General features: G+C 45.2%; 1 protein-coding gene across 1 annotated transcript in view; it reads left to right on the top strand.

The window, feature by feature from the left end:
- Positions 1-27,326, top strand: part of lrpprc (leucine-rich pentatricopeptide repeat containing) — an 81,029-nt gene that overhangs the window by 49,703 nt on the left and 4,000 nt on the right. Inside the window, exons 25-36 of the mRNA XM_014179970.3 lie at positions 3,377-3,483; positions 7,145-7,213; positions 7,289-7,379; positions 8,324-8,466; positions 11,561-11,729; positions 12,002-12,128; positions 13,827-13,915; positions 14,002-14,206; positions 20,923-21,059; positions 21,292-21,407; positions 25,244-25,318; positions 25,671-25,755. Coding sequence (XP_014035445.1) covers positions 3,377-3,483; positions 7,145-7,213; positions 7,289-7,379; positions 8,324-8,466; positions 11,561-11,729; positions 12,002-12,128; positions 13,827-13,915; positions 14,002-14,206; positions 20,923-21,059; positions 21,292-21,407; positions 25,244-25,318; positions 25,671-25,755 — 1,413 coding nt within the window. The remainder of the gene's footprint in view (positions 1-3,376; positions 3,484-7,144; positions 7,214-7,288; positions 7,380-8,323; positions 8,467-11,560; positions 11,730-12,001; positions 12,129-13,826; positions 13,916-14,001; positions 14,207-20,922; positions 21,060-21,291; positions 21,408-25,243; positions 25,319-25,670; positions 25,756-27,326) is intronic.

Below are 27,326 nucleotides of genomic sequence, written 5' to 3'. Positions count from 1 at the left end.
TTTAGATATGTAGATGAAGGCAGGGTAAAGTGACTAGGCATCAGGATAGATAATAATAAGGTATTTTAGATATGTAGATGAAGGCAGGGTAAAGTGACTAGGTATCAGGATAGATAATAATAAGGTATTTTAGATATGTACATAAAGGCAGGGTAAAGTGACTAGACATCAGGATAGATAATAATAAGGTATTTAAGGTAGATATGTACATGAAGGCAGGGTAAAGTGACTAGACATCAGGATAGATAATAATAAGGTATTTGAGGTAGATATGTACATGAAGGCAGGGTAAAGTGACTAGGCATCAGGATAGATAATAATAAGGTATTTGAGGTAGATATGTAAATGAAGGCAGGGTAAAGTGACTAGGCATCAGGATAGATAATAATAAGGTATTTGAGGTAGATATGTACATGAAGGCAGGGTAAAGTGACTAGACATCAGGATAGATAATAATAAGGTATTTCAGGTAGATGTGTACATGAAGGCAGGGTAAAGTGACTAGGCATCAGGATAGATAATAATAAGGTATTTTAGATATGTACATGAAGGCAGGGTAAAGTGACTAGACATCAGGATAGATAATAATAAGGTATTTGAGGTAGATATATACATAAAGGCAGGGTAAAGTGACTAGGTATCAGGATAGATAATAATAAGGTATTTTAGATATGTACATGAAGGCAGGGTAAAGTGACTAGACATCAGGATAGATAATAATAAGGTATTTGAGGTAGATATATACATAAAGGCAGGGTAAAGTGACTTGGCATCAGGATAGATAATAATAAGGTATTTGAGGTAGATATGTACATGAAGGCAGGGTAAAGTGACTAGGCATCAGGATAGATAATAATAAGGTATTTGAGGTAGATATGTACATAAAGGCAGGGTAAAGTGACTAGACATCAGGATAGATAATAATAAGGTATTTTAGATATGTAGATGAAGGCAGGGTAAAGTGACTAGACATCAGAATAGATAATAATAAGGTATTTGAGGTAGATATGTACATGAAGGCAGGGTAAAGTGACTAGACATCAGGATAGATAATAATAAGGTATTTGAGGTAGATATGTACATGAAGGCAGGGTAAAGTGACTAGACATCAGGATAGATAATAATAAGGTATTTGAGGTAGATATGTACATGAAGGCAGGGTAAAGTGACTAGGCATCAGGATAGATAATAATAAGGTATTTTAGATATGTAGATGAAGGCAGGGTAAAGTGACTAGGCATCAGGATAGATAATAATAAGGTATTTTAGATATGTAGATGAAGGCAGGGTAAAGTGACTAGGTATCAGGATAGATAATAATAAGGTATTTTAGATATGTACATGAAGGCAGGGTAAAGTGACTAGACATCAGGATAGATAATAATAAGGTATTTTAGATATGTACATGAAGGCAGGGTAAAGTGACTAGGTATCAGGATAGATAATAATAAGGTATTTTAGATATGTAGATGAAGGCAGGGTAAAGTGACTAGACATCAGGATAGATAATAATAAGGTATTTTAGATATGTACATGAAGGCAGGGTAAAGTGACTAGGTATCAGGATAGATAATAATAAGGTATTTGAGGTAGATATGTAGATGAAGGCAGGGTAAAGTGACTAGACATCAGGATAGATAATAATAAGGTATTTTAGATATGTACATGAAGGCAGGGTAAAGTGACTAGGTATCAGGATAGATAATAATAAGGTATTTTAGATATGTAGATGAAGGCAGGGTAAAGTGACTAGACATCAGGATAGATAATAATAAGGTATTTTAGATATGTAGATGAAGGCAGGGTAAAGTCACTAGACATCAGGATAGATAATAATAAGGTATTTGAGGTAGATATATACGTGAAGGCAGGGTAAAGTGACTAGACATCAGGATAGATAATAATACAAATAAAATAAAGAACAGAGTAGCAGCAGCAAATGATGCGTTTGAATGTGTGAGGGTTTTGTGTAGTTTGTGTGTATATGTGTCTAGTGAATGTGTACATATTTGTATTTATTATGGATCCCCACTCTTCCTGGGCTCCAGCAAAATTAAGGCAGTTATACAATTTTAAAAACATTACAATGCATTCATAACAGATTTCACAACACACTAAGTGTGTGTCCTCAGGCCCATACTCCACTACCACATATCTACAATACAAAATCCATGTGTACGTGTGTGTATAGTGCCTATGTTATCGTGTGTGTGTATGCATGTGTTTGTGTTACTTCACAGTCCCTGCTTATAGTCTAGGTCAGTGCAGATAGTTCAGGTATCATTAGTTGACTATTTAGCTTCTACCCCCAAGCCATAAGACTGCTGGTCCGTGAGTCGATGCTCCGGTACTGTTTGCCAGACGGTAGCAGAGTGAACAGTATGGTTTGGCTGGCTGGAGTTTTGGCAATTTTTCAGGCCTTCCTCAGATATAGAGGCCCTGGATGGCAGGGAGCTCGTCCCCAGTGTTGTACTGGGCTGTCTCCCAACTCTTCATCCATCCCTCCTCCCTCCATCCTCACATTCATGACATGTAGTGCAACAATGTGTGTTGTGATGTACAATGTACACTCTCCCAGGCCAGCCCGTAGTCACTGTGTAGTGTCTACTAAGAGCCCACCATTGACAACGGGCCCCAGGTCACTGTGTAGTGTCTACTAAGAGCCCACCATTGACAACGGGCCCCAGGTCACTGTGTAGGATGCTGGCGATCATGATTTTAATGGCTCCTCCTCTTGACAAAAGGGTGGTGAAGGGGTTAAGTCCTTTGTGTGCAGTAGGTGAGTGGGTTTGAGTGCCCCCCCCTGTTGAGCACCACTCTACACCCCCTGGCCCTATGCCCTCTTCTCTCACCCTGTGAGTGGCACTGCCCCTGCCCAGGGTCAGACAGGGCTCCCCTTAAACACACACCCCTGTGCTGCTCTGTCCTCTCACCCTGCCTGGAAACAACATATGGTGTCAGTTATCAAAAATTCACTTCATTTCTATCCCTCAGCAAACTTATGAATGGATGGAAATAGTATTCTGGGTGTTTGTCCCTTTTTCAAATGTACAGATTGTTGAAGAGTGTGAGGTTTGCATTGGTATTAGTTTTGAGTGTTTCTATGGATAGACTGTGTGTGCTGGTGTGTATGCAGATGAGCCCCCACATCTCCACCTGGCCAGTGCCTGATAGAGGGAGATTGGCAGCAGACTGCTGAGAGCAGCTCTTTGAGAAGTTTCAGCTCTGAAAGCCAAGCAGCTTATAGCCATTCTAATGGGACTGGAAGAATGCGGGGAAAAGCTTTCTGCGTGTGTGTGTGTGTGTGTGTGTGTGTGTTGTTTTGTTTAGCCTCTCATACCTCTCTCTCCTCGCTCTCCGTCTCCTCTTCCCACAGCGATGGACTTTGTGAGCCAGGAGCGAGGCGAGATGACAATGCTGTACGACCTCTTTTTCGCCTTCATGCAGACCGGCCGCCACCGGGAGGCCCGCAAAATCATTGAGGTGGGACCACCACACCACCTCCCATTGTGTTTGCATGCAGCACACAGCTATTTTAAAGATACTTAATTAGACGGCAGTAATAAGTTCCCTCTTTTTAAATTAGATTGGGTCTAAATCTGAACTAATGCCATTCCTCACCAACACAATAGAACAGGTGAGGGAAGCAGAGGAGTGTGTGTTTGTGCGTGTTGCGTGCTGGATGTGGCCAGTGGTTTATATGAAAAGCAGTCACTTATTTCCCATTTCTATTAAGAGATTGGAGCCAATCCTATCTCTGTGAATTTCCTGGGAGCTAACAGGTCAGGGGTTAAGCTACACTTCTGATTTGAAGGATTGACTGGGTTTTTGTATTTGCATATTAACTGGCTAGAGAGGACAGGCACGTTCCTGAACACATTGCTGTATATAGCTGTGGTATTAAGGGGTAGGTTAACGCCTAAAACTCTGGGGAGCTGTTTAACGTCTCGGGAACCACATTACTATGATATAGCCGTCTTCTGAGATTGCCAGCAAACACCGTTTCAGGAGAGGGATGCTAATTGGACTGTTGTGTGAGGTGGTTACTCCTTAGATTTGAGGGGGGTACCTCATTCTGGGGGCAGGGTTAGGGTTCAGCAGAGCTGCACATTGAAGATGTTTTGCGGCTGGAGTGGAGAAGAGCTTCTATTAGCTGGAGGTACCTAGGGAAGAAGAGCTCCGTACAAGTCCTGTTTTCTTGATTCGTTTTCTGTGTCTTTTGTTCGTGTCAGTCCATCCGCCGTCTCTGCTTTCAGGCCGTTCCCCCGACACACACTCCAAACACGTGCAGCTCACGAGTCTATTCTTCCTCACTGAACATTTATTTAGACAAAACCATTCAGATGTTTAATTATCCAACCATTCTAATCTCCCTGCTCAATTCCCCTGTCTACTCTGTCCACTTGCATGACTGGATGGATACCAGTTAGTACGGATTAGTGCCATGAGGTGTGTTTCTGTGCGTATTCTTGTTTTAAGTCAAATGGGGGTATTTGTGTACTGTGTGTTGTATGTGGGGCGGAAGCTGGAACGCAGATGCTGTAACCATATGTGCGTGTCTTAATGCAGATATTAATTTGACCATAGACACAATCCATCCCGTTTAGGATTTCATCCTTACCATTTCCAGAACTGTGCCCTCATACGATCCTTATTAAAGTTAGGTAGATGTAGTGGTTGTTGTTATTGTTGTTCTGGGCTGCAGCAGGCTGGCTGGCAGGGCCCATCTTAAGCCTCTTCCTGGTTATTAAAAACTCATCAGATGAGGAGGCTTTGGTCCGGGGGGATAAGATGAAAATGATGTCGGTGAGGATGGATCGACAGCAGAGGGATGGTCTCTCGATAAGGAGGGGAGCAGGCGATTTAGTTATTTGGCCCTGAACGCCTTTTAATATCCTGATTCTTCAGGATGAGAATAATGCTGTCTGCTGGTACTGTGTGGCTCTCGCACTCTCTCTCTCTCTCTCTCTCTCTCTCTCTCTCTCTCTCTCTCTCTTTCAACTTGACCAGATCATCTATGTATCATGGTGTCCTGGCCCTGTGTCAGGGCTAGCCAAAAGCTGCTTGTCCCCTCTGAGTTTCTATAAGGAGGATTTAGGACATGAACTATGATTCGCAAACCCTCTTAAATATTGACATGCTATTATTGTGTACTAATACCCCTCTAAGAATGGGACAGGGACTGTCCGTTTCATGTCATCTTAGAAGGGGAGGTTCCGACAAGCTTCAGATGATACCAGACCAACACTAAACATTTAGTATTATACATTTCAACTTCAATATCTTCTCTTGGGTTTTTGTTTTGACCTGAAATGCCCTTCAGTTCTGTTGACATTCTTCTGGTTTTGTATGTTTGTGATAATCTGTTTTCAAATGTGGGCAGTTGGATTTAGGCCTGACGGGAGTCTCCTTTCTGGTCTATTGTGAACTTGTGACTCACTACATGTAGTTGTGTACTGTGGTTAATGTCTCCATATTGTGCAGAGCTTTGTATTGAGGCTAAACGTAGAAGAGAACTCTACCTGGTCTGTGTGTATAAATAGCAGCGAAGTGGTCTCATGTCAGACCGGTAGGTCAGAATCAGAAAAGGCTCTCGTTCCCCCAACCAGATATCCTCTCCATGTGAACTCTGACCCCTAACTCTGCCCACTAATTAAAACGAGTGATATCTGGGAGGTCAGATGGATGACGGAGATCTATCACAGAGACCTTTCCTCTTCAGTGGAGCTTCAAGTGTCAGAACAGAGAGGCTAGCCGCTGACTCTGTTTTCTATAATTGCAAGGTGTTTAATTGCAGGTAATTAAATGAAATACAATAGAAATGGGTACCACTTTTTGGTTATGGTTAAGGTTAGGTGGTTTTGTTAAGGGGTGGGCACCATTAGGTAGGGGTGGGTGGGTGGGTGGGTGGGTGGGTGTGTGTGTGTGTGTGTGTGTGTGTCGGGTAAGGTGAGTTGTGTAAGTGGGGAGTATTAATTATAAGTGTCAAATACACGGAATTGAGATTGTTGAGCATAATCTGTGAGCGGGTGGCATGACTACATGAGGATGAGTATAGAAAGGCTATGTGAGTTTGTGCAACAGTCACTACTGCATTGTCTTTTGCTGTGTGATGTGAGCTTGTTGTGGCGCTCTAGTCCAGACAGCATAGTCAAAGGGGCCGAGTTTCATAAACCACAAAGCAGCAGGCAGGAGATTGTCTTAATAATCTGACCTAGATGTCCTTTTGGGGATTGGGATATGTGCTGGAAGTGAAAAGTAGAGAGTGTGTGTGTGAAGCGGGAGGAAGAGGGACTTATCACCATGGATTTTATGCCCGGGAAGATTTGCCCTCAGGGGGCTTAGATCTCTGGCTGGAGGGGTGGGGGGGTAGCAAGCTGGGCTGGGGGGGGGATTTCCTGTTCGCCGTAGAAAAAATATGTACCACTTGCGCTCGGCCTTATTTACTAAGCAGATTAGACGCGGCGGCGGAGAACAGAACAAATTGTAATTTGTCCTTTGGCTGGTTGTATAAGACCATAATGCGTAGTCTTTTTTTGATCAAGTAGCCATGGTCCTGCAGCACAGGGGGATTGAGAGATCTTGGTCATACACAGATTAACATTCTGGCCTATCTCACTCTGATTGACTGGAGCACTGATGAAATGCTATCCCATCTCTAACCCCTTCCACCCCACCCTCCCTAGCCCATATGAACACATATCACTCCAAAAATACAGTGTGCTTATGCCACCCTCTGTGTGCGTGTCCAAAGGGCATCATACCATAATATTATCCAGAGCCATTATTATATGGCTCCGGTATTATCCATATACACCCTTCATCTTCTATCTTTTTCATATCTGTTTCTAGTCATTTTGAGCCTGTTGGATATTACTTTCTTGGATAACTCAGGGGGATTGTTCTAGAGTTGAGATATTCAGATATTCACTTCTGGGAAATTACAGGAATTTATGGGTTTAATGTATATTCAATCATATACTCAATCATGAGGTATGAAATGGAGGTCCCAGTATGTTTCAGCTTGTTGGGTTTTTGATGTACCCTGTACAGTATGCAATACAGAAAGGTTTATGAGGCACTAGGTGATTTAACATAAACCATGTTGTATTTGTTTATGAAGTCCTTTCTGTTGCTCCCACAGACTCCAGGTTTAAGGGCTCGACCAGGACGCCTTCAGTGGTATGCTGAGAAATGCATTAACGGCAACCAGGTGAGAGAGGGACCACACACAGTCGCGCACACACATGCGCACACACCACGTCTAAAGTGTTGTGTCCCTGTGTAGATGGAGTCTTTGGAGAGCATGGTGGACATGACAGCCAAGCTGTTTGAATGTGACCGAGATGAGCTGTATCACTACCTGTTGAGGCTCTGCAGTAAGTCCCCCTCAACCTCCATCCCTACTCTTCTCTGACTGGCTGGCTTTCCTGTCGACATCCTATTGACTTACTATTCTATTAGTATTCTAATCAGGGTTGGGCTCAAGAATCAAAGGCAGTCAATTCAGGAAGTAAACTGACATTTCAAATAAATGATTGAAAAGGGGGCATCTATTTTTAATGGCTTCTCGATAAACTGAAAAGGATATATTTGTCAAATCACTTCCTAAATTGATTCCCTTCAATTCGAATAAAGCCCAACCCTGATTCTAATTCATAATTCTAAGGTCTTTCCTGTATCTCACCATGGCTGTATGGATGGACTGACTGCATGCCAGATATTGTTCATCTACGTTCTCCAACAGGGGAAGTTTATGAACCTCACTTTACCCCTGACTGGTTATATTAAGCCCCCCCAAGTATCACTAAAGTCACTACTACTTACATCCCTCTCCTCTTCTCATATGACCGTTTAACCTTTGCCCCCCCCCCCCCCCCCCCCCCCAATCCCTGGCAGCAATGTGGCGTAACCCTAGGGCCATTTTGTGTGTGAGAGAATGGGTTCAGAATCCCAGTATCCACAGATAGTGTATGATTAGATTACATCTCGTGATTGGAAGATTGAGCTTTTTGGAACTGTTTGCCCAATTCAGCCTGGGTCAGATGAAGCCTGCTCGGATACAAATCAAATCAGCCCAGAGTTAAGTGTCTGGCTGACGAGGATGAGCAGATTAGGCCATTTCTGCCTTGATTGCTCTCTCAGCATTAAGCAGCATGAGTGTCAACAAGGAATCTTGATGTCTGTGTGCGTATACACGTTTGTGTGTGTGTTTTATTTTTTTTATTTAACCTTTTTATTTATCCAAGTCTCGTTTATAAAATACATTTTTCAAGAGTTTGTGTGTGTGCGTACGTGTGATCATGCTCTTTCTCACCCTCAGAGGACACAAACGACTGGCGCAAGGCGGAGGCCACCTGGACCAAGATGCAGGAGGAGAACGTGATACCAAGAGAGAGGACCCTGCGCATACTGGCTGACATTCTCAAGAGTAATGGACAGGAGGTGCCTTTCGAGGTGCCTGAGGTAAAAAGCCTTCTGAAATCACTTACCGCTCTGCCACCACTAGTAAGCACAGCTCTCCTTTTATTTCTATTCCATCAAATCAGTAATTTTCCAAAATCAGTGTTTGCTTCATTAAAGCTCATCCTCTCTGCTAATGTTCAGTTTGTTGCACAGTGAATCGTGGGCAGGACGCTACCTTTTAGTACCTCAGAGTTTATTATAGGCTTCATTATCATTGGCTTGCCATGGTGCCCCCTCTGTCCTGGTTGACTCCAAGTTTGTTGAAATCCCTGAACTAGTCTGATTTCTCCGCACCTCTGGCGACAGTCAGTCTGAAACAACAAATCGTTGTATTTTAGCTACAGCTAGGGTAAATTTGAATTTGGGATGATCGTTGGGACAGGAATTAATACTAGCCCCTAATGCCTAAATAATTCAGCCACTGCTAAATAACACCATGTCTGCTGCTTAGGGGACTTTAGCACAAGTCTCTAGAGGACTCTGGCAGAGGCTACTGGAAAGATGTGACCAAATTACCCAGCATTCCCTCCGCCTGACTGCACCCGTTTCCTCTGTTGATTCAAAATACATTATTTCTCCATTGGAATACATTATTTTCCAGCTTCCTTCCAGTTGTGTCCATGTTTGTTTGGCTTGTTGGTGAGGCCTGGAGGGAGATGAGACTCAAAGTGATGGCTTTAGCCCTTGGCGATGACCCTTGTGACCTGAGGCGCCCTGGAGTTGTCAACCCCCACACCCCCTTTTAGCCTCCCCGGCCCGTATGCCTAGCCTAATTTACCCCTGGCCAGTGTAACTTAACCCCCTCCCCCGGTCGCTGAACGGGTGACTGAAGATTGAGGGGCCCTACTCAGTCTACTAAACACACACACACCTCACTCAAAAAAGACGCATCGCAATTCTTATACTTAAAGGGACATTTCACATGACATGCGCAAAAGGTTCCTGCAACGTGGGTATAATTAGTGTCATTGAACAGGCCTATACCCGTGCTAGAGACTGAATGACAAAGCCTAGTCACTGGCACGAATAGAAACCAGTACAAAACACCCCCACGTTTGTGTTTTTCCACGGAGTACAGCCCATGTGCCGGTCGCATCAAATCCATTGTATTGAAACACTGGAACATCCTCAAATGTGATCCAAATCTACGAGAATTCACAACATGTCCCTCTCGCATTTGTTTTCGCCGTGCGCGCAATCTAGCCGATTCCGTTATGCACAGCATGCAGCAAACCAACAAGCGTGACACTAGGCTCCCAGGCCCTCCCAATGGAAATTACATTGACAATATGACCAATACAACAACAACAAAAATACCACCCAAGAACAGGTCAAGAATAATACAAAATCTAAAGCATCATTAATTGTAGCACCACAAAAGTCCTATACATGTTCAAATGCATCTGTGCTGCTGTTTATATTGGACATACTAAGCGAGCATTGAAGCATCGCAGAACTTAAGGCTGCTATTAGAAATAAAAACAGACTATGCTATTGCGCGCCACTGCATCGAAGCCAACCATGGCTCACCTTCCTCCCTGCTCTTTGTAGCCATAGAACACTTCCAATTTTCACCAAGAGGAGGTGATATCGAACATAACTAAAACCTTCTGCCATTGTTTTTTCATTATGTTCCGGCTGCACGACCATCCGCTCAAGAAGAAAAAATTGTCCAGTGCACTGATAATAAAAGAGAATTCATAATTTAAAAAAAGATATATATATTTTACAGTCTTATAGAGAGAAGACTATTCACTAGTTTTATGAGAGAACTAGAGCGAGGGCGTAATGGTACCAACGAAAGCCTCGCTGACAGCTGTCTATAGGCATTTAGAAGAAATGTCTGTGGTCTGCAGCCACTACAAAATAACACAAGGTATTTTTGAATACGAGGTGTTATTTATATGTATAGCAAGTAGTGGCAAGAGAACCGTTGACGCTACATAAGGTAAATGGCAAGTAACAACAAGAGAATCGTTGAAGATGCACATGGGTAATAAGGGAGATTACCGAGTGTGTTTGGGAATGGTACTAAGTGGATGTGAAGTTGTGTGATTGTGAGATATGACATGTAAAGCTGATTTAAAAATTTTGATAATAAGAGCTTCTGACAGATGTTCACTATAGTGCATAACTTTTTTTGGAACCTCTCCAGTGTGCGGATAATTAACAATGATCCATTTAAGATGGACTTTAAGTGTCCCTGTGTAAGAATTTCCACAACACGTCCGAACGGTTTGGCCTATAAACTAATATGGAAAGATGAGGACTCTCACGAACTCTGTTCTCCGTTTTGCTCGATGACACCCACAAGTCAGTAACGCTGATGTGCCAGCTTCTGTCTGTAGCATCCGAACCGTTTTGGGCTACAAACTAACCCCACTGTGGAAAGGGAAGACTCTCACGATGGTCTTCTCCGTTTTGCTCTACAATCCCCACAAGTGTCAATGTTGAGAAATACACAAATGGCAATAAACCAAATCCTGGTGAGAATACACTATTTAATTCTTACCCTTGTCGATGATATTTGATGGTCTTGCAGGAGATATTGATGTGCCATCCATGGTCCGGACTGATGAAATTGCTGGGTGTAGAAGCTCATTTTAGAAAAATGTTTAATCTTCGATGGCAGAAGCAAGTCGTCTTGCAACCAAAACGGAGTTGCAAATCAACGCTGTGGTTCTTAACCAAGCATTCTCAATACAAACATTCTACTTACTTTGCTTTGGTTGATTTTGTGTTTTCATGATTCAGAATTGCCATGACAATGAAAAATTGTGAAATTAAGTGAAGTACTAAAATCAGTTTTACATTGAACTCGACACAGACATGCACCAATCACCCAGATATGTTGTGATATGCAATTTGCGACTCTGTTTCTATGATTCATTGTAGAATTATGAAACACACATTCACTTGCGCACGCACACACTTTTTCTATGGGATAAGCATGGATATATCTGCTCTTGTGTTCCTATCGTTTGTGTACCATGGGGACCGGTGTTTTTGGATCGTGTGAATGGTGACCCATATGTTACCAGTGGCTGTTTTGATACTAGTTATTCACAGCATGTTGTACTCTACCTTTCCATAGGTGTGGTATGAGCAGGCTGCAGACAGAGAAGCACAGGCAGAGACCAAGCCTGAAGGGTCAAAGGGCAAAGCCACCAAGTCAGCCAGCACTCAGGCTGCTACTGCAGAGAACAGCCCTGCTGACTATCAGTTCAGACTGCTCACCCTCTGCAAGAAGGGCAAGGCTAAAGGTACGCAGCCCTGGGGAGTTTATATTGCTGCCTGACCTCCATTGGTAATATTGGGGATTTCCTGGGCTTCTCTTAATACAGGAACATCAATTCTACAGACTGTCCCATGACCACTGAGACATGTTTTACGAGATATTTTTTGGTTGTCCCGTTGACATGGTGGATTGTTGAATGCTTTTCATATGTTTCCTGATGGTGATCTCTATCAACCCCTCTTTCCTGCTACATTTCTCATTCCCTCTCCTTCCATCTCCCTCTGTTGGTCTGTCCAGAGGCCTATGATATGCTGAAGGATATTGATAGGAAGGGTGTGACCCTGGGCCCGGCCCCCTACGACAGTCTGATCCGGGCTCTGCTGGCCGAGGGTAGTATGGAGGACGCCATGGTGGTCAAAGAGATGTGAGTTTGTCTGTCCTGTGTGTGTTCACCAGTCAGTATGTCCTGTGTCCTCTCCCTCACTCCCCCTCTCTATCTGCCAATGGTCCTGACAAAGAAACCACACACTTTTACAGTGGGCTACTTCCACACTCGGAGCCAAATTCTGGTTTGTCACAGGTTAAGCCTACAGTATACAGGGCAGCCAGGGCTCTTGAATTAGGTTTGAGATTACCAAGTGATTGTGAATTGACCCTTAACCCTGCTGGATGTGAACAGCAGTGGTCTGGTAAGCCTCGGAAGCGCTTGAGCCCCTTCCTATCGCCACAGATTAATTTGGTTTTCTGGGAAGCGGATGACTTTGCACAAAAATGACAATCTTCTGCTGATTAGTAATGTATCGTGTGTGTGTTTTTTGGTTGTCCTGGGATCTTAGTAGCAGGAGTTATCCCTTTTAAAAAAACGAGAGCGAAATTAGGTTCTCATCGCTCATAACACGACTGATGATCTGTCCCCTTCGAGCAGGAGAGTCTTTGTATAATCCTCTCCTCTTCCTTCCCTCGCTCACTGCCCTCGCTCACTGCCCTTGGGTGGCTGTTGAACTTCCCTATGTGTGTCTGTCTGTGTGTTTATGAACAGTTACAGAATTACCACAAGGACTCAACGCCTACCTTCTACATTACACACGTCACATCTCATTCCCACCTGTCCCCCTTCGCTCCAGAACTTTTGGTACCCCTATGTCAGGCCAGTATAGGGCATGACTTAACCCAGGGTATTTTAGTCCTGTGAGGGACCTTGAATTTATCAGAGAAGGGAGGGAGGCAGGGGGGTTGGTTTAATCATGTGGGAAGATGATCAAGACGCCAGTACAGTAATAATTCCCCTAGTGTGTATAAAGCCCAGTCTCTTGCGTGTGGATGACTTAGACAGGGCTGGAGCCAGATGGGGCCCAAGGCTGGGTTGGGGAGAGGAGGAGGAGGAGGGGCTGCATCATAACTGAGCAGTGGGGGCGCTTAGCAGAGATTAAGGGGATTGGGATGGAGAGAAATGTGGGAGGGTCAGAGCGGAAGTTGGGTGGAGGGGGGAGACCCCAGAGAGAGGGTGAAAAGAGTGCGGGAGATGGGGAGGCTAGAGGGCAGCGACAGGAGGGATTTTCTTTCCTTGGGATTGATAAGAATCACTCTGACCGAGGTTTCCGCAGCAATCTGTCCGAGTGAGCGGAGGGCTGGTGGTTGGTCGGCCCGGCGATAAGGAGCATGAGGCCAACGCTCAATTGAGCAGCCAGATTAATCCGGTCGGAGACCGTAATAATAAAAGAGAGATTGATTGAGGTATTAGTGGCTCTGAAATGGGAAAAAAGATGTCTGAAAGGACAAGGGGATAGATTGAGGGATGGAGGGAAAGGGACATTACCTAGGGTCTCATCACTGCAGCAGCTGTTCTCTCCCTGCCCAGCCCCGGAGGAGACTCACAGCCCCCCACACTAGGCGCTGGAGAGGACCTCAGAGGGAGTAGTCTGAACACCCGGTTGTTTTGTAATACTTCTATGGCCAGACTTGATTGGCAATCGGACTCACTTTCACTCTGTCCCTCTGTTTCAGTCTTATTTTCCCCCTCTTCTCTCTATGCCCATTTCAATGGAGTGGAGGGTTGGTCACCTCTGCTGTAAGGTTGAAGATTGTTGACTTATGTCTGTTCTTCTGTCTCTCTGTTCCTCAGTGCCGTAGGCCGTGTCCCAGGGTTCAAGCTGAATGACATAGCCAACAGCCTCCTCATCATTACACAGGTCAAGAGAGGGCTAGCCAAAGGTGGGTTTTTGCGTGATCCGTGCACAAACACACACCCAGCGAGTTTCTTTGTTGCATACATTCTGTTGCCTTCCTCCCACCCTTAGATGGCATGTCCACACTCAAGTCCATGCTGCAGGGAGACCAGGTGCCCTCAAAACTGTCCGTCACACGATTGGTGCAATCCCTCGGTAGCCATGGGGACGTCCAGGGCATCCAGGAAGTGGAGGTTCTGATGAAAGGGTTGGGCACACCCCTCAACCTGTCAAGTATGGTCTTTCTCAACAACACTGCCATGGCACACATCAAAAAGTAAGGTTCATCTAACTCACCTACTTAGCACTCAATCGTGCCCAGCTTTATGAAGGGGTATTGTCATGCCGTTATCATGGGTTTCAGTAGCATTGCAGTGAACCTGTTTCTCTACGCTCTGTTACCACTTGGTTGCAGGGTTAAAAATCTCCTGGCCTCCAATACACAGCAGGGTTACCCAACTGGCGCCCTGCGGGTGGTTTTATTTGGTCCCCCAAGTTTCCTGAGCAAAAATGTTCATTGTTGTACATATACACTGTAAAAACACCAGGAAATCTGTTCCAAAGTATTCCCACGCATAATAGAGGTGATTGTATACAAATAATAATTAATAATAATTGATTGGATTTGTATAGCACTTTTCTGCCTACTGACGCTTTATGTACAGTGCATTCGGAATGTATTCCGACCCCCTTTTCAACATTTTCTTATGTTACAGCATTATTCTACAATTTGTTACATCGTTTGTTCCCTTATCAATCTACACACAATCAAATCCAATTTATTTATAAAGCCCTTCTTACAACAGCTGATATCTCAAAGTGCTGTACAGAAACCCAGCCTAAAACCCCAAACAGCAAGCAATGCAGGTGTAGAAGCACGGTGACTAGGAAAAACTCCCTAGAAAGGCCGGAACCTAGGAATAAAGCTATGGAGGAACCAGACTATGAGGGGTGGCCAGTCCTCGTCTGGCTGTGCCGGGTGGAGATTATAACAGAACATGGCCAAGATGTTCAAATGTTCATAGATGACCAGCAGGGTCAAATAATAATAATCACAGTGGTTGTCGAGGGTGCAACTGGTCAGCACCTCAAGAGTAAATGTCAGTTGGCTTTTCATAGCCGATCATTCAGAGTATCTCTACCGCTCCTGCTGTCTCTAGAGAGTTGAAAACAGCAGGTCTGGGACAGGTAGCACGTCCGGTGAACAGGTCAGAGTTCCATAGCCGCAGGCAGAACAGTTGGAACTGGAGCAGCAGCACGGCCAGGTGGACTGGGGACAGCAAGGAGTCATCAGGCCAGGTAGTCCTGAGGCATGGTCCTAGGGCTCAGGTCCTCCGAAAGAGAGAGAATTAGAACATACTTAAATTTACACAGGACACCGGATAAGACAGGAGAAATATTCCAGATATAACAGACTGACCCTAGCTACCGACACATGAACTACTGCAGCATAAATACTGGAGGCTGAGACAGGAGGGGTCGGGAGACACTGTGGCCCTATCCGAACGATACCCCCGGACAGGGCCAAACAGGCAGGATATAACCCCACCCACTTTGCAAAAGCACAGCCCCCACACCATTAGAGGGATATCGTCAACCACCAACTTACCATCCTGAGACAAGGCTGAGTATACCCCATAATGACAAAGCAGAAATAGGTTTTTAGACATGTTAGCAAAGTTTTTTTTATTTGTAATAAACATCACATTTACAGAAGTATTCAGACCCTTTACTCAGTACTTTGTTGAAGCACCATTGGCAGCGATTACAGCCTTGAGTCTTCTTGGGTATGACGCTACAAGCTTGGCACACCTGTATTTGGGGAGTTTCTGAGATGTTTCTACAACTTGATTGGAGTCCACCTGTGGTAAATTCAATTAATTGGACATGATTTGGAAAGGCATGCACACCAGTACCACAGTTGACTGTGCATGTTCAGATCAAAAACCAAGTCATGAAGTCGAAGGAATTGTCCGTAGAGCTCCGAGACAGGATTGTGTGGAGGCATTGTGTGGAGGCACTTCTCTCCCGGGCCTGCAGCATTGAAGGTCCCCAAGAACACGGTGTCCGCCATCATTCTTAAATGGAATAAGTTTGAAACCACCAAGACTCTTCCTAAAGCTTGCCGGCCCGTGAGAGAAGGGCCTTGGTAAGGGAGGTGACCAAGAACCTGATGGTCAATCTGACAGTGCTCTAGAGTTCCTCTGTGGAGATGGGCGAATCTTCCAGAAGGACAAACATCCCAGCTTTGATGCACCTATACTGACCTCACCTTCTGGATGATAGCGGGGTGAACAAGCAGTGGCTAGGGTGGTTGTTGTCCTTGATGATCTTTTTGGCCTTCCTGTGACATCTGGTGCTATAGGTGTCATGGAGGGCAGGCAGTGTGCCCCCGGTGATGTTGGGCAGACCGCGCCATCCTCTGGAGAGCCCTGCTGTTGCGGGCGGTGCAGTTGCCGTACCATGTGGTATACAGCCCGACAGGATGCTCTCAATTGTGCATCTGTAAAAGTTTGAGACTTTTAGGTGCCAAGCGTGCTAAAGTTGAAAAGGCGCTGTTGTGTCTTCACCACACTGTCTGTGTGGGTGGACCATTTAAATTTGTCAGTGATGTGTACGCCAAGGAACTTGAAGCTTTCCACCTTCTCCACCACGGTCCCGTCGATGTGGATAGGGGGGTGCTCCCTCTGCTGTTTCCTGAGGTCCACGATCAGCTCCTTAGTTTTGTTGATGTTGATTAAGAGGTTATTTTCCTGGCACCACACTCCCAGAGCCCTAACCTCCTCCCTGTAGGCTGTCCCCTCATTGTTGGTAATCAAGCCTACTACTGTTGTGTAGTCTGCGAACTTAATGATTTGAGTTGGAGACGTGCTTGGCCATGCAGTCCTTGGTGAACAGGGAGTACAGGAGGGAGCTGAGCACGCACCCATGTGGGGCCCGAGTCTTGAGGATCAGTGAAGTGGAGGTCTTGTTTCCTACCTTCACCACCTGGTGGCGGCCCGTCAGGAAGTCCAGGACCCAGTTGCACAGGGCGGGGTTCAGACCCAGGGCCTCAAGCTTAATGATGACCTTGGAGGGTAATATGGTGTTGAATGCTGAGCTATAGTCAATGAACAGCATTCTTACATAGGTGTTCTTCTTGTCCAGATGGGATAGGGCAGTGTGCAGTGCGATGGCGATTGCATCGTCTGTGGATCTATTTGGGCGGTAAGCAAAGTTTGTCTAGGGTGTCAGGTAAGGTAGAGGTGAAATGATCCTTGACTAGTCTCTCATAGCACTTCATGATGACAGAAGTGAGTGCTACTGGGCGATAGTCATTTAGTTCAGTTACCTTTGTTCCTGTACCGAAGAAGACAATGGTGACCATCTTGAAGCATGTGGGGACAGCTGACTGGGTTTGGGAGAGATTGAATATGTCCGTAAACACAGCAGCCAGCTGGTCTGCGCATGCTCTGAGGACGCGGCTAGTGATGCCGTCTGGGCCGGCAGCCTTGCGACGGTTAACACGCTTAAATGTCTTACTCACAGCGGCCATGGAGAAGGAGAGCCCACAGTCCTTGGTAGCGGGCCGCAACGGTGCACTGTGTTATCCTCAAAGCGGGCGAAGAAGGTGTTTAGCTTGTCGGTAAGCAAGACATCTGGTTTTCCTTTTGTAGTCCGTAATTGTCTGAAGACTGAGCCGTTGAATTGCAACTCCACTTTGTCTCATCTCTATACTGACGTGTTGCCTGTTTGATTGCCTTGCGGAGGGAATAACAACACTTTGTATTATTCCACATTCCCAGTCACCTTGCCAAGGTTAAATGCGGTGGTTCGCACTTTCAGTTTTGCGCAAATGCTGCCATCTATCCATGGTTTCTGGTTAGGGTAGGTTTTAATAGTCACAGTTGGTAGAACATCTCCTATACACTTCCTATACACTCTGTCACATTATCAGTATATTCGTCAATATTATTCTCCAAAGCTAACCGGAACATATCCCAGTCCGCGTGAACAAAACATTCTTGAAGCGTGGATTATGATTTGGTCAGACCAGCGTTGAATAGTCCTTAGCACGGGTACTTCCTGTGTGTTTCTGCCTATAGGAAAGGAGGAGCGAAATGGAGTCGAAGTCAGATTTGCCGAAAGGAGGGTGGGGGAGGGCGTTGTAGGCATCCCGGAAGTTGGCGTATCAGTGGTCAAGTGTTTTAGCAGGATATTGCCCTGGGGGGTGCGAACAAAGGATCCGCTTCGGGGAAGTCGTAGTGCTGGTGAGTTACCGCCGCTCTGATAGCCAATAGTTCTTCCCGGCTGTATGTAATAACACAAAACAAATCTGGGCTAATAATGTAAGTAGTAATACATAAAAGAGCTAGAAGCGAGGCAGCCCTCTGTCGGCGCCATTTCTCTGCAGCACTCCACCAATCAGGCCTTTATGGTAGAGAGGCCAGATAGATTTCACGCCTCAGTAAAAGGCACATGACAGCCCCTTGGAGTTTGCCAAAAGGCACCTAAAGGACTCAGACCATGAGAAACAAGATTATCTGGTCTGATGAAACCAAGATTGAACTCTTTGGCTGAATGCCAAGCGTCACATCTGGAGGAAACCCGGCACCATCTCTACGGTGAAGCATGGTGGTGGAAGCATGCTGTGGAGATGTTTTTCAGCGGCAGGGACTGGGAGACTAGTCAGGATCGAAGGAAAGATGAACGGAGCAAAGTACAGAGATTCTTAATGAAAACCTGCTCCAGAGCATTCAGGACCTCAGATTGGGGTAACGGTTCACCTTCCAACAGGACAACAACCCTAAGCACACAGCCAAGACAACGCAGGAGTGGCTTTGGGACAAGACTCTGAATGTCCTTGAGTGGCCCAGCCAGAACCCGGACTTGAACCTGGTCAAACATGCTCCCCGTCCAACCTGACAGAACTTGAGAGGATCTGCAGAGAAGAATAGGAGAAACTCCCCAAATACAGGTGTGCCAAGCTTGTAGCATCATACCCAAGAAGACTCAAGGCTATAATCGTTGCTAAAGGTGGTTCAACAAAGTACTGTGATATTTAAGATTTCTTTGTTTTAAATACATTTGCAAAAATGTCTAAACCTTTGTCATTTTGGGGTATTGTGTGTAGATTGAGGAGGGAAAAAAACAGATTAAATCAATTTTAGAATAAGGCTGTAATGTAACAGTGTGGAAAAAGTCAAACGGTCTGAATGCTTCCCAAATGCACTGTATGCCAATTAGGAATGAGGGGGATGATCAGGTAACCATGATGGAATGTGGCCAGGTTGGGAATTTAGCCATGACACCGGGGTGAAAACCCCTAATCTTACCCTAATCTCATGGGATTTTGAATAACCAGTCAGGACAGCCGTTTTAACGTCCCATCCGAAAGTCAGCACCCTACGCTAGGCAATGTCCGCAAATGTAGTTGAGGTTTGAAATGATTGTTTTAGTCATATATCTGTTTGGGCTTCAATTTATTATGTTCCGGCTGCACGACCATCCGCTCAAGAAAAAATTGGCCTCCGGCTTAATCCAGTTGATGCTCCCTGACCCAGAGGGTTAACAATACACTGGCCTCCAATACCCAGAGGGTTAACAATACCTTGGCCTCCAATACCCAGAGGGTTAACAATACCCTGGCCTCCAATCCCCAGAGGGTTAACAATACCCTGGCCTCCAATCCCCAGAGGGTTAACAATACCCTGGCCTCCAATCCCCAGAGGGTTAACAATACCCTGGCCTCCAATCCCCAGAGGGTTAACAATACCCTGGCCTCCAATCCCCAGAGGGTTAAAAATACCCTGGCCTCCAATCCCCAGAGGGTTAAAAATACCCTGGCCTCCAATCCCCAGAGGGTTAACAATACCCTGGCCTCCAATCCCCAGAGGGTTAACAATACCCTGGCCTCCAATCCCCAGAGGGTTAACAATACCCTGGCCTCCAATCCCCAGAGGGTTAACAATACCCTGGCCTCCAATCCCCAGAGGGTTAACAATACCCTGGCCTCCAATCCCCAGAGGGTTAACAATACCCTGGCCTCCAATCCCCAGAGGGTTAACAATACCCTGGCCTCCAATCCCCAGAGGGTTAACAATACCCTGGCCTCCAATCCCCAGAGGGTTAACAATACCCTAGGAGAATACAGCACACACAATGTCCCGGTTAACATTGATGTGATCACACAGAGGAATGTTTATGAAGAGGTTGCCACTACCAAATAGGCTAAACTCACCAAATATGAACAACCTAACCTGGGACCCCAACAAGCTAACACTTAACCCTTCTCCCTCCTCCCTTCCTCTAGTTCTCCCCCTTCCCTCTACATCCTTTCCTCTCCTTCTCCACCAGCCCACATGAATATTTCATCTGTGCCTGAATCCACTGTGATCGCTGTGACTGAGTCTGAATAATTTACTGAGGTCCAGCTCTAAATGTGGCGCTCCTTTCTGGACCCTTCCCTCTTAACCAGTCAGCTCGGCTCAAATCGTGCCGCCCCGCACGTGTCACAGCTGTTTAGGCCAATCGTGCTGGGGGTGGGGTCAGAGTTCTTCCTGACAGGCCCAGGCAGGCGAGAGAGCAGGGAGTGCTGCCCAATCGGGCATGAGCGCCTTTTCACTTCCGCTATCCTATCTTCCTGCGTCTTGGCCCTGGGAGCTAGGCGGGGATGACACCCCCACGCCACTGTTAGCGGAGAGAATGCTAATGCAGCCGATTATAGTTTGATGCACTTTGTTTTTCTCTTTCTGTGTTTGGACGAATGATGAGGGGGATGCTCCTCGCATATTTAGAGAATATTTAATCATACCTCCCTGTATGCCCTCATCGACCGCTCTGTCTCCGTTACTGTCGTGTTTTACTGGTTATTTCTTTCCCAGAAAGTTCTGCTGCTGCTACTTCCCCCAGCGGATACATTGAGCTCTCAGTGAAGAGATTGGAGTCTTTGTTTTTTTCTGTTTTTGACCTAGCGAAATGCCTATATTCTGTCTCTCTCTCTGTCTCTGTCAGTGGAGACCTGGACTCTGCAGTGGAGGGCTTGGAGGCTGTCTACACACAGGGTGATGGGCCTCAGGGTCCGGCTGCCAGCATGGCCTTTGTCTTCAGGAAGGTGTTGGAGGAGAACAACAGCGCTGCACTGGATAAATGTAAGGAACACAGACACCTGTATAACCTCACCCGCCCACCTTCAGACAGTGTCTTTAATGTCCAACACGGTCCCCACTTTCATATAGAATTTACTGCAGTAGTTGATACTCTTGGAACAGACCATCGGCAAGCAGCGTACCAGCCTGTATACCCTATCAGATCAATCTTCTCATTAACCTTGCTGAGTGAGATCTATGTTGATTGTGACCCTGTCTGTGTGTCTCTGTGTAGTGAGTGCCATGGCAGAGAGGCTGGCAAATCACTTTTCATCGTACAGAGCTGCTTCAGACCTCTTCCTACAGCTGCTGGAGGCTAACATGGTAGAGGACGCCAAGTTCATGCTGGCCGTACGTATCCCACTCACCCAGTGACATCAGTCACTACATTCAATCAGTTTGAGTTATTCGTCTCTGTGTGTAGCTCTCATGGCTGGCTGGCTGTCTGTTTCTCTGTCTCTGTGTGTTCATGTGTGGGCAAACATTAGGAACACCTGCTCTTTCCATGACATAGACTGACCAGGTGAATGCTATTATTCCTTAAGTCTGTGGGTGTTGCTCTCGTGGCTGGCTTTCTATCTATTTCTCTCTCTGTGTGTGTCTGTTCATGTGTGCGCAAACACGATTTTGGCCCGGATTTAGCAGTCCCAGACAGGTTTTTGAGCTCCTGGACAAAATGCCCATGTAGTTGCCTACTCTGGGCGCGCGGCTGTCACCAACGCTCTTTTAATGTGAGCGGGTCAGAGACTCAATCTGAGAGCTACCAATCTCGTCTTTGAGCAGTCCCAGACATCCTGATATTTTCAAACACATTTTATTTTATCGGCACAAAATCTGCAGTGCTCTTGTAGTGTGAGATGTGCAACGACAAGTTTTGAGCACGCTGATCAGCAATAGCCAATGAGAGCTCACCGGAGAAGAAGCCAGTGAGGTGTTTTTCATCACCCAGAATGTGGAGACTCTTCAGCAGGAGCGATGACCACTACTAGTGTGCGTCTGTTCTTGCCAAAGTGTCAAATCGTTACAGCTCTAACGTTTCACAAGCAATGTTATTCCATTCAAAATGTTGGCTATATATTTGAACTCCAAATGGCAAGCGTGAATATCTGACTGAAAACGTATGCGGCTGATTTGAGCCAGATCTTGTTGTAGCTACGTTAAGTGTAATCACATCACATTGTTTTCACGGGACAGCGTGGTGTCGAACCCTCACGACCACCCTGTCTGTCCCATATGGTTTAGTGTGAATAACACAACAGGAAAGCTGGTCCTTTAATGTAAGAGGCTCAGCCATTTTTAGCATTTTGAAAGTTGTGTAGTCTACACCCGGCTTTATTGTTGTCACTTGTTAAATCCACTTCAATCAGGGTAGATGAATGGGAAGAGACAGGTTAAAGAAGGATTTTGAAGCCTTGAGACAATTGAATTGGCAAGACAAAATATTTGAACAGTGCCTTTGAACAGGGTATGGTAGTAGGTGCCAGGTGTACTGGTTTGAGTGTGCCAAGAACTGCAACACTGCTGGGTTTTTAACGCTCAACCGTTTCCCACGTGGATCAAGAATGGTCCACCACCCAAAGGATATCCAGCCAACTTGACAACTGTGGGAAGCGTTGGCGTCAACATGGGCCAGCATCCCTTTGGAACGCTTTTGACAACCAACAAATTTAGGTTGTTCTGAAGGCAAAAGGGTTGTATAATAATGTGTTAATAAGTATATTTTGATTTCCATGCACATATCGATATATCCACAATCTGAATAAAGGCAAAGGTTATTTAGCATACTTTGACTTCAAATCACCCTCAGTCACATTGAAATATAGATCACCTTCGCATCACAAATGTCGATTAGTATAATGTACTTTGAAAATATGCAAGATGGATCGGTTTGCTCAGTTATGTTATTTAAATGTAGCTCGAGCCACATGAACATTGAGAGGGAGAAGGATCAAAAGAGACCTTCTGCTACCACACCCCTCCAGATCATGTTCCCCTTGAATTCACATGTAATTATACTGCTGCTCAATGATTAACAAGATGGTTTATTCCAACGGAGACATGAAAATGAACACAGATACTACTCTAAGTTCATAAGAAATTAAAGCCAAATTAGAAGAATCCGTGTTTCGTGTAATATGCATCTGCTTGAGCATATTTAGCAACTTGGCTGGTATTTCTGCAGGCCTCTTCCAGGTTTATTGTAACGGAGGAACAATTCTATTCTAGAAGAAACTGTTAGCTAAACTCTGAAAAGCTTTTAACGAGGCAGATGACAAGTGTGTTGAATGAAGTCATTAAGAAGTGAGTCGGACCAGAAGTCAGTGAGGCAGGGTCCTCCTAGACCTGCTCTGGGAGGTGGGGGGTTGGGGGTAGAGATATTCTGACATTCCCTGCTTATCCAGAGCTTTTAAGCAGCCGTGAGGGAGTATGCTCGTCTGGGATCAGGGATACAGGGGGTTACGTCACGGCCAGTCTGGCTTCTGGATAAAACGGGTCCTAGCGGAGAGAGCGAGCGACTGGAGAGAAGAGGAGAGTGGAGGAGTGTTGTTCTAATTGCCTGATTGTACTAAAGCCATTCTGCCGCTGAGTGACTCTGGCCCTCTGTTTAATACGCTGCTACACTGCGCTGCGGTTAAAAGCCTCCGAGGCCGTCGCTTTTAATTCCACCCAAGGAAAGAAACACGGCGTTCACGAATGGCTTGTAATGTGACCTCATTGCCACTGAACCCAGAGAAGACTCAGAGCACGGCAGGGTTTAATGCGGCACTCACACTTTTCAGTCTTTACTTCTTACCATTTTTTTTTAAGGTTACATCTTTAGCCCAAAGCAAATCCCTCTTAATTGTTTTATATAAAAAGTATTTCTAAATCGTAGCCCTGAATTTAAAATGGCTGCTTTGTGATAAAGAGCCTGTTTACATACATTCTTCCGTAGGTTTGAACCTTGGTTGGTTTCACTCATTCTCTCCTCGTTATGAGAGCTACTTCCCCTACCTCACTTCCTGCCTCTGGTAATTGGCTAATGACAGAAAGTAAAGGTGGTGAAGTAAATTACCCCCTAGAATGCTTCAGCGTAGTACAGATTCCAATCAGCCCCTTTATGTTGCTAAGTGTAGATAATTATACTTTAAAGTGAACAGGCACTGTACATTTTTAAATTTGATAAAGAAATAAGTAGTTATCTGGCTGACACCCTGTTGGCGGTGTAATGAACCTAGAACTGCAGAACGCTATCTGGAGTGCAGGGCATATAATAAAAGGCCTAAAGCAATTCAAAAACACTTAAGACACAAAACACTCACGGTACAGGAAATAGAACCCTGTTCACAAGCAGATGTACTCCTACAGTACATGTACCCTTTTTACAAGTCCCTGAATTGCTGTGTGTGGTTTTACATTTGCATGTCTGCATTTGTTTCTGCACAGTCACTAGCTAGGTTTCTATCCAATTGGCGAATATTCTAAAATCCTGCATTTTCCAACCAGAGACATGTTTCCATCAAATTTGCTTGTTGTTGAGGAAAGGCTGTGTGTGACGACGTAGTGCACTTAAAAATAACTTTTGCGGGTAAATTTACCCCACCAAAAAAGCAAGTTCCGTGGGTTTCCATCGCATTTTCAACTCTACTGATGGTTTTGTCACAAATGATGCGCTATAGCGAATGTGCCGACTGGTCTTGGCACTTGTGCTCTATCCAACATATTGCAGACAGTATGGGTAGGCTCCCTACATGATGAGAATATGGATAAGAGCAAGCATCGATCATCATGTCACCAGAATAAGCCTGGATATTTATTGGAAAGGAGCATCAAGCTCATCACCGTGCTCTTTCACCACCCTGTGAAGTTCATCATAACTTGTTACATGTAGCCTAATAAACTGCATGGTTTCCCAAGTAGTGGGAGGACCACACGCCATATCGCATGACCTGAAGTTTACTTCAATATGATGGCTATTATATCCACCACCATTTCTCGCATAATTAATTTTACAGACACAAAAAGATCCCACCTTGTCTAGCGTATTGGGTTTTGTTGACCTATGGAATGTTTAAATGATCATTTTCCATCACTCCTGTCGTAACATTTTATTTTATCCAACATGTACTTTACTCGCATAAAAAGGTTGGATGGAAACCTGGTTAGTCATGACTCTGATCTCTCCTGTCCCTCTTCTCTTTCTGTAGCGCTGTAATGCTGTGGCTGAACAGAAGGAGATTCTGGTTTCTTACATGTCCAGGCTGGCCCAGAAACCAGGCCAGGTACCACCATCTCCTTCAACCTCACTATGTCAGATCTGAACCAACGCTTTTCTTTTTATTGGCCTTCATTTAAAGTGCCTGGAGAAATGCATCATCATTACATTTGACATTTGAGTCATTTAGCAAACGCACTTATCCAGAGAGACTTACAGGAGCAATTAGGATTAAGTGCCTTGCTCAAGGGCACGTCGGCAGATTCTTTACCTAGTCTGCTAAGGGATTCTAACCAGCAACCTTTCGGTTACTGGCCCAACGTTCTTATTCGCTAGGTTACCTGCATGCATATAGTATTATCATTTTAAGGAGTGTTATGACTTGGTGGCATCTATTTAACTCTGTCGATCTGTTATAGGTGGGCAAGATCAAGACCCTGATGACTCTCATCCCTGACTTCACAGAGAAGGAGACGTTGTATCCCTACCTGATGAAGTGCTATGGTAAAACGTTGTGTAAAGACATGCTCAGACTAGACTAGAGATCATCGACTAGAATCAGCCAAGGGACCTTTGTTTCTTTTCTTGAATGAATGGTCAGGGGGCAGGAACATAATTACAAATAGCTTGTAGAGTGCAAATTTAACGCAAGAAGCCCAAACAGATAATTGACTTGAACATAATCATTTCAAACATTGCTTTCATTTGTATACGATCACATATCTCTCTATTATGCGTGGGAATACTTTGGAATAGATTTCCAAATTGTAGTGTTTTTTTATGTCCCCTAAAAATACTGGCGACCCCTAGACTAGAGCATTTTACATAATGCACTCATACTTAGGAAATATTCTATATAAATGATCCAACTTACGTATTTTACTGTCATTTTGCTTACTGTTTTTTGTACGATACAGTCAAATCACAGGTCAGGATAATGAGCTTCAGTATATCAGTTAGGTGCTCGGCTCCCTGGCCTGTCTAGGCTATAGTGAGGCAACTTAAGCAGGGTGCGTCATTCGGCTCGCTGGCCTGTCTAGGCTATAGTGAGGCAACTTAAGCAGGGTGCGTCATTCGGCTCGCTGGCCTGTCTAGGCTATAGTGAGGCAACTTAAGCAGGGTGCGTCATTCGGCTCGCTGGCCTGTCTAGGCTATAGTGAGGCAACTTAAGCAGGGTGCGTCATTCGGCTCGCTGGCCTGTCTAGGCTATAGTGAGGCAACTTAAGCAGGGTGCGTCATTCGGCTCGCTGGCCTGTCTAGGCTATAGTGAGGCAACTTAAGCAGGGTGCGTCATTCGGCTCGCTGGCCTGTCTAGGCTATAGTGAGGCAACTTAAGCAGGGTGCGTCATTCGGCTCGCTGGCCTGTCTAGGCTATAGTGAGGCAACTTAAGCAGGGTGCGTCATTCGGCTTGCTGGCCTGTAGCTAAGTCGTCATTAGCTAGCAAATGAAATATGCATCAGGCGAGAGGGAGCAGACGGCGTCTGCTGGAACCTGAGAGGTGTTTTTGGAGAACAGGATGTTCACTAATGACTGATTCTGCTTCAGCCAGTGTGGCATGCTAAATGTGACATTCTGAAGTACTTCAGGCCTGCTGTTCTGCCTGACTATTTCATTAACACTGTTCTCCTGGTGGTCATGAAGAGGTCAGAGGTAACAGTGGTAATATTAACACTGTTCTGCTGGTGGTCATGAAGAGGTCAGAGGTAACAGTGGTAATATTAACACTGTTCTGCTGGTGGTCATGAAGAGGTCAGAGGTAACAGTGGTAATATTAACACTGTTCTCCTGGTGGTCATGAAGAGGTCATGGTGGTCATGAAGAGGTCAGAGGTAACAGTGGTAATATTAACACTGTTCTGCTGGTGGTCATGAAGAGGTCAGAGGTAACAGTGGTAATATTAACACTGTTCTCCTGGTGGTCATGAAGAGGTCAGAGGTAACAGTGGTAATATTAACACTGTTCTCCTGGTGGTCATGAAGAGGTCAGAGGTAACAGTGGTAATATTAACACTGTTCTGCTGGTGGTCATGAAGAGGTCAGAGGTAACAGTGGTAATATTAACACTGTTCTCCTGG

Source organism: Salmo salar, chromosome 28, assembly GCF_965601325.2.
Source record: "Salmo salar chromosome 28, fSalSal1, whole genome shotgun sequence".
NCBI lineage: Eukaryota > Metazoa > Chordata > Actinopteri > Salmoniformes > Salmonidae > Salmo > Salmo salar.
This window is presented reverse-complemented; position numbering and strand designations above follow the sequence as displayed.